General features: G+C 41.0%; 1 protein-coding gene across 1 annotated transcript; it reads right to left on the bottom strand.

The window, feature by feature from the left end:
* Positions 1-8193: 8193 nt before the first annotated feature.
* Positions 8194-12202, bottom strand: LOC120704859 (GDSL esterase/lipase At1g29670-like). Its single transcript, XM_039989395.1, has 4 exons — positions 11389-12202; positions 10968-11255; positions 9959-10214; positions 8194-8773 (listed from the first exon to the last, which is right to left on the bottom strand). Exons 1-4 carry the CDS (start codon positions 11881-11883, stop codon positions 8550-8552), a joined length of 1263 nt encoding a protein of 420 aa, XP_039845329.1. The 5' UTR covers positions 11884-12202; the 3' UTR covers positions 8194-8549.
* Between the last annotated feature and the right edge of the window lie 268 nt (positions 12203-12470).

Raw genomic sequence — 12470 nt, 5'->3', positions numbered from 1 at the left:
AGCTGTGGGTGACGCAGCAGGGAGAGAGAAAGAGAGAGAGAGGAAAAGTAGAAGGCGAGGGGGGCGATCGGGGGGAGAGAGATATTAGCGGTGGCGTTATCCGGGGGGGATCGGATTTGTTGAGGGCGCCGGGTGACTCAGCCATGGCGTGGAGCAGCGCCTGTGGATGACAGCGACACCTACCCCACGGCTCACCTTCTTGGTGTTGGTGGTAGGTGCTGTGCTGTACCTTCTTGCACTCTTGCTTGCATATTAAGTAGGCGTATAGCCAGCACATTTGCACGACTAGTATTGAAAATTTAAAAATTTGCATGTCGTTGTATCCTTATTTAAAGGTTATACTATTTTTTTACCATACATCATCATGTTCATTATCGTAAATTATGTTTTATTGTTGATTAAAACATTCAACTAGGATCTACCTATAATAACAATTTGATTTGTTGAGCTTTAATAATATTATGTAGATAATTATTCTTATTTTTATTTTGTTTTGATTGATTGTTGCTAGCTTTAGTTTTTATTAATAATGTATATTTGTAACTGATACATAGCTAAATGATATTTTATATTTAATTTTTCATAATGGTATTGGTGGGTGATTTTTAATTAGGCACATGGTTTTTAGGCTAATTTTTATCGTAATGACAGTGGTGTGTAATTTTTATTTTTTTATTTTTCTCCGATTAATGTGGGAATTTTTAGGCCTTGAGAGCGAACGTGGAGGCTCCGTTTGTTGGCCTTAATAGTATATATTTGTAACTGATACATAGCTAAATGATATTTTATATTTAATTTTTCATAATGGCATTAGTGGGTGATTTTTAATTAGACACAGGGGTAATTTAGGCTAATTTTTATCGTAATGACAGTGGTGGGTAATTTTTTTTCTATTTTTCTCCGATTAATGTGGGAATTTATAGGCCTTGAGAGCGAATGTGGAGGCTCCGTTTGTTGGCCAAATAATAAGATAATAGATTAGCCTAGTTCTTTGATATTTTTTTTTTGTCTCTCCTTTGCCGCCTCCTCAGCCTTGGGAGCTAGCAAGCTAGAGATGAGAAATCCGTGTCAGCTTGGAAGGGAAAGGGTTTTGCGGTTAGGAAAACGGTTTATTTCAGAGAGGAAATGTGTCGGTGCTTTCCAAAGGAGAGTAATGGGGTGCTTTCTAATGTCTTATTGCAAATTTGAGTCATGTCCACAAGTTTTGCGGCTATTTGTTTTTTACATTGCACTCTGTCTTTTAGGGTCAGGTTGTTTGAGCTGCAATTTTTTAGCTTTTCTGAAAAGCTGTTGCTGGTTTTTTGGTTCTGAAAATCCAACACTAGCTTTTGGAATATGTGCTTAGATTTCTAAGCTCAAAAAGCAAAAAAAAATCTCATAAAATTGAGTTTTTAGTTTTTTCATATAAAGTCACTTTTTTGAACTTCCAACCTTCCAAAAGCCGCATGAGAAGTTCTCTGTTTATTTGAACTTCTGGCTTTCAATGCTGAGAAGCCGCTAGAAAGCTCAACCAAACGGACTCATAGCGGCCACATGCATATAGCTTGTTGATAATTGGAAGGGGTGATCAGATCTTTTTTTTCTCTCAAATACGCATAAAAGTTGCACATCATTATATTAACAGAAGCAAAATAGATCGTACATTGCACATCTTCGGAGGATATAGCTCACGCCAGCACATAATATGTTGTTTCCGAACAATCGGCACGTATGTATAAACATGGTTTTGATCACTAATTTTTGCAATAATATAATATTTGTAACCTATAATAAAGGTGTACTATTATAAGCTATTTCTCACGCACACCTTTCAGATACAAAACCTTAACATATAAACAATAATTTATAATCAAAGTTTCAAGATTTTGATTTCAGATAACCTAAAATTATTTAAGGAGAGTTGTTGCAACCTTTTACGTGGCTCTATAGGATATTGTAGTCATCTTAGTATCTTACAAAGTCGCTCTCTTGGATCTCTCAACTCTCTCAGTCTCTCTAGAGTTGGTCTCCTAGCCAAGGGACTGACTCGAGGTGGGTGAGATGACACCATTATCATCGTACATGCTCTTGATTGCCAGTTCTTTCACGTACGTAGGTTAATAATGGAGGATTTGATTTATTTTTACTCCAAAAGTTTAGTGATATGGATTGGCGAATCTAGGCTCCTTGTTCACCTCATCGCTTTGAATCTTTGACACGGTTACCATGCTACACACGACAATTGGCACAAGGTGTCACCTGCTGCATGCGTTTCACGCCGAATCTTATCTGCTTTTTGCGTGGCTGCCTCCTGCAGGGAGCCGGCGCTGCACTCCATCACACGCGTAGGAGGTGACTCACCTGTCGGCGCGGCCGTCCGTGGCTAAATCTGAATAGAGCTCGGACACGAGGTTGCTGCACGTACGCCGCAACTCAAGGGGCTAGTCAAGGGCAAGGCCATGTGCCGAACATGTACAGCTCTTGCCGCGTGAGATGATCAGCCAAGTGCAGCACCACAGTGCGCAACCTCGCTGTTGCTTAATTATAGCTTTGTGTTTTATTATCAAAACACAAAAAAAAAGGTTTTGCAACTTTTACATATGTACACTCTTATTGAACACTATACAAAAGTGATGTTTTATGTTGTGTGTAATTAGCCATTTCAAAATTTGATTTCAAATTGCTTTATTTAAATGTGCCAAGTTTGCATATTTGAAACGGTGACTAGATTTGTCTCCAAAAACAATTTCATAACAATATATGTATTTGCTATAAGTTATAAATAGATTACAACAACAGAGTTGTCAACTTTCACAAAAAAACAAAGCAGTCAAAGTTTATTGTGTTTTAGGATTGATCATGTTTAAAATGGTGTTTTTTTTGTTATTGGAGGAGCAAATAGTTAGAAAAAGGCTTGCGCGCAATCCTTTTTCTTTTAGGAAAAAAATCTAGTTTACACTCTTCAACTATCATAATAGGCTAATTTCAATTTTCAACTAATGGTAACCATCCAATGAAATCGAACAAATTGAGCCCCTTGATTTATTTCTAGAAAATGTGTTATTTTTAAATTTTGTGGAAAAAATAAATAAATAAATATTAATCTTAAAAATAAATAATTTATTTTAAATTAAAAATGAAACTACTACAACATTTTTGTAGAAATAAATTCTATCTATTGGTACTCTACTTGTAAGTTATTTTGATCCAATTTATTTACATTTTAATAGGTTTATATTTACAGTTATGTTCATTACTTTTAAATAAATATGATCGAAATATATCACCAACATATAGGTTACATTTTAAGAAACATGTGCCACCACTTTCATAGTATTTAATTCATAATGAATTAGTTTTGAATTTTTTAGATCAAACTAGAATTTTTAAGTTATAACGAAAGAAAACTAACTTTGGAACTATCCAATGGTAAAATTTGCCCAGTTTCAACAGTTGCATGGCTCACGTTATCCAGTTCTGTAGTTAAGGGTTAAAAATCGGACTACCACGTTTATTTCAATAATGGTGAAATTTAGACCTTTTCTTTTCATTTCCTTATGGACATAGCCCGCTAACGACAATCTTTTCTCCAAAACTCTCTTATCATTGGTTTCACTAGCAAAAGTCCTTCGATTGGACTAATTGTCGAATTAAACTGTGTACTACCAACACCGATGATATACGAAGTTGATGCAGCAGCGCCATGATTTCCTAGCTAAACACATATTGGCTGTCCTTGGCCGCCGATAGGGACGGGGATCCCATTTGCACCCGTGAACTCATCTTTCAGTGTGTACCATTAACGTAATGAAGCAAAGAGTGCAAGACAAAGACAGCCCCTAACATATGGATGATGCTAGCCACTAATATGAATCAAGATAATTGGTGGTTGCATCTTGCATGCAGCTGAGGATCCTTGAAAACTATGGCCAACCAAACAAAACAACCCTTGCGGCAATATGTTGAAATATCAGCTATTATTGGATATATGGATGAGGGAGTTCAATCAATGGTGGCAAACATTCATGAATTTAAAGAGGGGACTGTTGCTTAATGGCTTCAGCACCAACATTCGCAATGTCTGCCCATATATAAAAGTAACCACGTCCGTAGTTGCACGTCTGACCATGCCTTGTATTTTAGAACAGAGAAAATACGCTATTCATTCAGAGAGTTTTTTTTTTCTTCAGTGGGAGCACTCTAGTGTTGTTGTTGCCCTTCTCCTGCTCAGTACTTTTTCTATTTTTATTTTGTTTTCTCCTATTAATATATATACCACAGTGGGGTTCCCCCTGCTGTTTCTTTTTTTTTTTAAAACGATATACAACACTGTGGTAATTACAGTGTAGAGAACCCGATCCATCTAATATATTGAAGTACAGTAATACAGTGGATCCTTTTCACTGGTGGAGAATCCATGACATATATGCACTGACTATTCCACAAAATGACAAGATAATGTGATGCACAACAGGTTATGAGATGGCAACAGATAGTGTTATCATAGAGCTGTCCCGGTCCACGTTGGCAACTAGCCTGCGGCACAGCTAATAGCCGCGTTCGCTGATCCGGAGGGGATGCACCGGTGCGTGCATGTGTAAGTAGTAAAAGTCGTGGCATGTCGTGTGCAGAACGTGCTATCGCCTCGAAACTTGTATTCAACACACTGTTTTGCAAAGCTGGAACAAGCAAGGTCTCTTCTAGAGCTATTTAACTATACTACCCCTCCTACTGTATTTCAGAACATACGGTACGATTTGGCATAAATATATACATATATTAATTAAAGCACCTTGATACAATGATACTAATTTCATATATATATATATATATATATATATATATATATATATATGCTATATATTGCCACAGTGACATCAAAACTGTGATCATAGAAAAAGATTTTCAATTATGCATCTAGTGGTACGTATTAGTATTGCAACAAAGGTGATTTGAACCAATATAAATACGGTTATTCCGAATTTGAACTAGGTTTGGAAAATTATTTGAACTATAGGTGGCTATGGTGTTGTCGACCTGCCGACATGTACATGGCTTGAACGCGCACACACACACACACACATTCTGCGGGTGATGCACACGCAGGTTTTGCAGCTGGTCATGCTTATAGTACTACCACTTGCACACACGCATGCAGGAGCCGCTGAACACAGACAAACAAGAGAACAAGGCTGCCGGCTACAGAATAATCGACATGTTGGGTGTGCAGCGGTGTCCTGATAGACGCAACCCAACAACTCTTGTCATATGACGATCGACTATACTAGGCCACTATCTAGGGCATATATATATATCATGCACACAAGGAAGAAAAGGGTATCGTCGCCACCGGATCGGACACAAGCGGTGCACGTGTTCACCAGTGCTGCCGTTGCCGCCTGCTCTGCCTGGCCAGCGCGAGCACACAAGATATTTTTGGCCCCTGGATCATCGTGTGATCAGCGTAGTAGACGGTCCGCCGCAAGATCCTCGTCCGACCGTCGTCAGTACCTGGATGATCGGTCGGTAACGTACGGACGTGTGATGCTCCCTGTACCTCGATCGATCCCGTCGCAGATTCTTCGTCGGCGATAACATTTTTTTACCTGGACTGCCGGAGCATCAGTGCAAGCAACTTGTTTGACGATGCTGGGCGGGGTAATTAAGTTCCAAGGCGCACACCACCATATAGTCTAGCTAGTCTATGATGAACGGAGCTCAGGAAATTGACTGGTACGATGGACTGGAGAGAGAGAACCGTATCAGTCTCCAACTCTTCCTCGGAAAAAAAAAATCGCTCAGCTTGAGCCACAGGTACATTCATTGAAAATGCTTAGGTCGATCTGTATCGCCTCGGACTGCCTCCCAATGCTAACGTTCCAAGATGCAAGAATTTCGGATGCATTAGCGATCCATTCTCGCTGAGATGTGAAAAGAATCCGGACAATAATTAGAGGCGGGCGCTGCTTGCACTGCACCACACACGGTACAGTTTGGTGACTCGATTATTTGCGACAATATCTTAATATCTTCTCCATTGAATATTAATATATTATTGTCCATTTGAGGCACTAAGTTTTGTTTGTCCATCCAGTTATTACAACTAGGGGTGGTAATGGGCCATGGCTCTAGTGACCTCTTCACAGTCTAACATGACCTTTAAATTTTTTAACTAAAAATTGTATAAGATTAGAGCTCAGCCTTTTTATGACCCGACTCTTAAATTTTCTAGGCCAAAATCTAACACCATTTACCACCCCTAATTACGACACAAGTTGCTGTGGGGAACTATCCAATGTTGTCTTTCCCTTGAAAACAAGACAAACTTTTACTTATCCAGAGCAACGCAAGCAATCGGTTTGGCAATGTGGGATAGTAGCAAACACCAAGATGGTGCAATTTCTAGGAAAAATGGCATCAAGTAAGCTCAGGTTAGTGGTTAACGAATAAAATGAGTGGATAATGAAATTTTCAAGCCCTGCAAATACTACGTACTAAACAGTACCTTTTTTTTCTAGCGGGTATGACCTATGAAAATGAAAGTCATGGACTGATCAAGAACTTGGAAGGCATAAAAAAAACTGAAACTTGAAATTGTGATCAAAACTAAGCGATCACAAATGGAAAAGTCAAAGCATACAAGACACATTTTGAATTCTAAGTCGCATATAACGATGTCACAAGTTTCCCCAAGATCATACTGTCCTCTTCAAACACAATATTGTGGGACTCATTCACAGGAACACAGAGTGCATGGCCAAGTAGCTGACCACTGAACAGCCTAACAAAGTACCAAGAGAATGATCATCCTAGTTAAGCCCGGCCCACTGAGTAGCAGGCTGCTCGAAGAGAATGATGACTCTAGTTAAACCCGGCCCACTGACATGCAGAGGCAAAAAATCTCCCGTCAATGACACCCAGGCTGCCCAACTCGCGCGCGTTGCAGAACGTCCTTGTGCCGCTCTTAGACTGGTTCGGCCCAGTAACGCTTGGCGGAGCACCAACTCACATGGGCCGACCTACTGCTGGCTAATCTCTCTTCCTTTTCGTCTCATTTATTCTTATTCTATTCTCTATTTTCTTTTTTTTATTTTTGTTCCACACTTTTTACCTATTCTTTTATATACATATCCTTCTTATATTTTTTGATATTTTTATATTACTTTCTATCGTAATATAAAAGTTTGAGGTGTATAATTTATTTGTTCATTCTGTAGATTAAATTGTTTTGTCATAATAACTTATTTATTCGTGATTTTAATGTTTTGTTCATTCTACATTATTATTTGTTCGTTATGTGTTAATTTTTTATTCGTAAAAATAATTATTTATTTATGTTATTAAAATATTTATTCCCAATAGCTGAAATTGATTATTTAATATTAAAAAAATATTTATTAAAAATATCATGCAAACATAGACAAGTGTGATCTTGTTTTGAAGATCTTGTCGTAATAAAGATAATCGCGTAATCACAATTTAATTTGAATATATATTTTAAGACTTATACATTTTTTAATTTGAACTCCCTTTGCATGTAGCTGATGTCAGCGATCTCAGTCCTCACCCTTCAGAAGGCGATGGTTCCCACAACCATCACCTGAAGCGATCTATAGTCACGCCCCAGGCCGCCGGCTGGAGGCAATGCAACGCTCCGTCCATTTCACCAAAACAGGCTAAGGCCTCATTTGATTTCTTCGATTTAAGTCATAAGTCCCGTCACATCGTATGTTTACATACCAATTAGGAATACTAAATATAGACTTATTACAAAACTAATTTCATAAATGAGACGAATCTATTAAGCTTAGGTAGTCCATAATTTGACCACTAATTGCTACAGTGATCATCCACTAATCGTGCATTAATTATACTTAATAAATTTATTTGGAGCCTAATAGTAATTTATGCAATTAGTTTTATATTAAATTGGCATCTGAATATTTGAATTGCCATCCGAATATTTGATGCGACAACGTAAAAAATCAAACAAGGCCTAAGTTCAATGGCACCATGTAGCAACGCCACCATCCGCTCATGTTTTGCCACATGCGGTTGAGGATGGTCATTGTACTGACAGTGGGGTTTTATGTCAATTCATGGGGCTTCCATAGTTCCATGAACCAAAATGACATAAGGTGACCAGCGTAAACTACTAAAGCTAAATTTTAACATCCAACTAAATAATGGAAAAATTGACCAAAATGGCCAAAATTTAGGTTGGCTAACTTGAGCACACTTTTGGTACCAAACCAAAGATGCCCATAGTAGATGAACTTTATGGCCAATTCTTTACAAACACCAGTCCTTACAACATACCAAACCGTTGTACAATCCAAAAAACACTACGGGCCTTGGGCATAAAACCAAAACTTTCGATTCAGCCCGTATATAGCGCATTGGCCCGGCGGCTCGGATGATGTTCGGCTACTAGATTTTATCCATTGAACTAGCGATAAGACTTACAAAATTCTTATTTAACCTAGCTAGATGCACGCACGGCTTAGATTAACCCACTCATCACAATTTAATTAATTACTAAGAGAAGGATTAATTATTATCCGGTAGGCCTACAGCATGGCTAGCTTCTTGACGTTGATGGGGTAGGCGTGCTCCGGCGAGCTGGAGCCGTAGCCCTTGCGCGCGATCCTGGCGTTCACGGCGTCCGTCGGGTGCAGCCCGTCGAAGAACACGTACTCCGTCCGGTCCCTGCACACGGGCCCTTGCTTCTTGCACAGCACGCCCGACGAGCTCCGGGACATCTCGCAGCAGGCCCTGCCCGTCTCCCTCACGCCTGAGAGTTTTTTTTTTCACACAGAGTTAAAAGGATAAAATCTTTTTACATGTATACGATTCCATTCATCTAAGATTGTACTAGTTTTTTACTCTATCGTAAGTAGGGGTAATAACAGATTATAGCCCTAGTGGTCTATTCACAATCTAATTTGATTTTTATATATTTTTAGCTTAAAATTATGTAAAATTAGAGTCCAATCCGATCTTTAGATTATATAAGTCAAATTTTAAAACCCTTTACAACCACTCGTAAGTGGGTCAAACTACTTTAATTTTGACCAAGATTTTAGAAAATATATTAACATATATATAGTACCAAAATAAACTCAATATCAAAACATATTTTATGGTAGATTTATTTAAGGGAAAAGTCCGAATTACATCCTCGAACTATCGCAGAAGTTCGATTTTCAATACAAATCCGGATAACATAGGCCATTCAACTGTCGAAACCGGGCAAATTTGGCCCTTGGGATGGTTTCCAAGGTGGGTTTGTACTTAGAAAAAATTAAAGAAATTCTAATTAGATAAAAAAAATCAAAACTAATTCTTTTAAATTATAAAAAAATTGAAACTAGTATCATATTTTTTCTAAAAAAGTAACCTACCTATTATTGCTCTATTTGAATCTTGGTTATTCAAAAATAATAGATATAACTACAAGCAACCAAAAGTTATTACAATAAAAAAATTGGATATAAATAACTGAAAAGTATCATGCTAATAGATAGGTTACATTTTTAGAAAACTTTTGATACACATTTCATATTTTTAATTTAAAATGAATTACTTATGATTTTTTAGCTTAAAATTAAATATTTTAATTCTCACAAAATGGAAAATCACCTAAGGGGCTAAATTTGACCGGTTTCAACAGTTGGATTGCCTTTATTATATAGTTTTGTAGTTGAAGGTTGAAAATTGAACTTTTATGTAGTTGAAGGTTGTAAACATGACTTTTCCTTTTATTTAATGAAAACAATCCGACTCATTCAAAAGAATTATTGTTTCCAAATGAAACTAATTAATCATGTGGGACAGATCTGAAGTGAGCTATAAATTGGAATTGGAATGAGGGGATCACGGGAACAACTAATGATCATGTGGCTTGTTCTTGTACCTGTAGTATATACTAACGAGCTGCATTTAGAGCGAGATTTGGGCAATAAATAAAAACTCGTACCGTGTTTGGCGGGGTGGTCCAGCATGTCCTTGATGATCCTGTACGAGTCGATGTAGGCGAGCCTGGCGGCGGGCATGCGCGACCTCGCGCCGTCGACCAGCCGCCGGAGCTCCGAGTTGAAGAGCGCCACCGCGTCGTTCACCGGCTCGATGCAGGCGGCGCCGGTGATGTTGAGGAACGACCGCACCACGGGGGTGCACCCGGTCGGCTGGATCGAGAAGACCACGAACTTCCTGGCGCCCAGAGCGTACAGCCTCTGCAGCGAACAGACAAAGCATCAACCATGTCTGATGGTACGCAACACTGAAAGTAAATGCGAGGCCATGCTCTTGTGTAAAACAGAAAAAATATCCATATTTTTTTCACTAGTGACTAGTGCTTTTATTATGTGAAATTCATCTTCTTCTTCTTTTTTCTAGAAAAGGAAACAAAAAGATACATGGGTTGTTTAAGGCACAGTAATCTGACCAAATATTCATGTGAAATTCCTGCCCGAACAGTGAGAGAATGGTCACTGTTGCTCTCCTCAGTGCTTTAACTTGCATATTCCCTGCCTTTATTTCTCATGAACTAACTAGGACCACTGTGCTTCCTTACTCATCAGTATATGTATGAACTCAACTGACCATGCTGTATGCATGTTTTTAATAGCTGATGCACAATTGCACATACCAGTCTGTCAGCAGCCTCATATAATGGAATGGAGGTCAGAGGACACCATTGGTCCATGGTGGCCAGATGCCCCTTTATCTGCTAGCATTCCTATAGCTATGGTCTTTATTTTCTCATGTCCAAGGAACTGTGTTTCTCTCTAATCTCAGTACAACTACTGTATACCAATTACTCTGCTTCCTGATCATCTTTGGCTGTCTACACAGTGGTAGTAAAACTGGTATAGTACTACACAATGAAATGCGCTGCAACTTATTACCATGAGTTAGAGCATGAACGACATGAACAACCATCAACCATGAGAAGGTCTGCAGTTGCAAGCAAGAGGAGCAGGTACCTGAAGATGGTGTGAGAGCTTGATGATGAGAGACCTTGTGAACTCTGTCAAAGGGGTCCCACCCTCGGTGCCATTCTTCCTGGGGTTGAAGTAGTTGAGCAGGTAGTCGTTGCCACCTGTCCCAATGACGAAGAGGCACTTGGACAGGTAGCAGCGCTGGAAGGAATCCTGGCGCCTGATCCTGTGGTCGCCGGCGGTCGCCGCCGCTCCTCGCAGCTGGGCCCGCAGGTCGGGGAGGGTCACCGCCTCGAAGTTGCTGATCTGCTGCCGCAGGCTCACCACCTCGCCCTGAACATAAATAGAGGAAGCGCGCGCATGTTGCAATGTTTGATCAGCTCATCAGTGCTGCCATGTATTAAGAGATTAACAAGCAAGTAATTACTGTAATGCGAGTGTGGAATTAATGAACACTACGACTGACGGTGAGCTGGCCGGTGTGGTCGAGGATGCCGGAGCCGCCGGAGGCGAAGTTGACGCCGTGCAGGGCGGCGCGGCCGCGGGTGCGCGGGTCGGCGAAGGGCGGGACGAGCCCCGGGAGGCGGAGGAGCTCGCCGAGCGCGTCGATGACGTTGCGGCCGTTGGAGAAGCGCCCGGAGGGGCCCAGCGGGAAGTCCACGCCGTAGGGGAGGTAGTCGGCGCGCACGCCGGAGCCGTTGAGGAAGTTGTTGTTGCCGTTGTCCACCACCGAGCTCCCGAACACGAACATCCCCTCCACCTGCGGCCGCTGCCGCTGCCGCTGCTTCTTCCCCGCCTGGCCGCCGGAGCTCCTGCTGCCCGCTGCTGCAGCAGCTCCTCCTCCGGCGCCGACACGACGCCGGCAGCTTGTCGCAGCAGCTTCGCACTGTCCGCGGAGAGACAGTAGAAGCGCCATGGATAAGAACACGACGGTTAAGAGGTAGACGAGCTTCGCCGCCATGGATGGATGGATCGGACTGACGAGACAAGCTAAGCTACTACTGTACTGTATGTCGGTGATGAACTTCCTAATAAGCTAGCAGCTCTAATCTGAAGCTTGCCAAAAGCGCTGCATTCGGGCGCTGCTACTTATAGCCGAGAGCAGCAGGGTTTAAAGATTTCTAGCTAGCATCGTCGTCCTCGGCTCGATGCATGGTACTACGACAACGCGGATGGTGACGAACTGATGATAATTGAATGCTGGTAGGTTTGATAAGTAGAGAACAGAGAGAGAGAGAGAGAGAGAGAGAGAGAGAGAGAGAGTGCAGTTACCGTGCGCAGTACTGCGAAAATTGAAGGCTGTGCGTTCGAACATGTTTGGAGGGAACGGCGGAATGGGATCTCACTGCATTGGGATCATGGGGATTTTACTGCGTGGATCTTTGCAGAGCCGGTACTGTACCGTGGGCTGTGGTTCTGGGCAGCTTCAGGAATGATGGGGTCGTTATTGCTGCGAGTGTTGGATCGGAGCCGGTACACGCAGGTGACAGCCAGGCTGCTGGCATTCAATGAACACTTGGCGTTAATCTGCAATAGAATCCCCCCGAC

Source organism: Panicum virgatum, chromosome 4K (assembly GCF_016808335.1).
Source record: "Panicum virgatum strain AP13 chromosome 4K, P.virgatum_v5, whole genome shotgun sequence".
Classification (NCBI taxonomy): Eukaryota; Viridiplantae; Streptophyta; class Magnoliopsida; order Poales; family Poaceae; genus Panicum; species Panicum virgatum.
The sequence above is the reverse complement of the archived record's forward strand: the minus strand, read 5'-3'. Positions and strand labels throughout refer to the sequence as shown.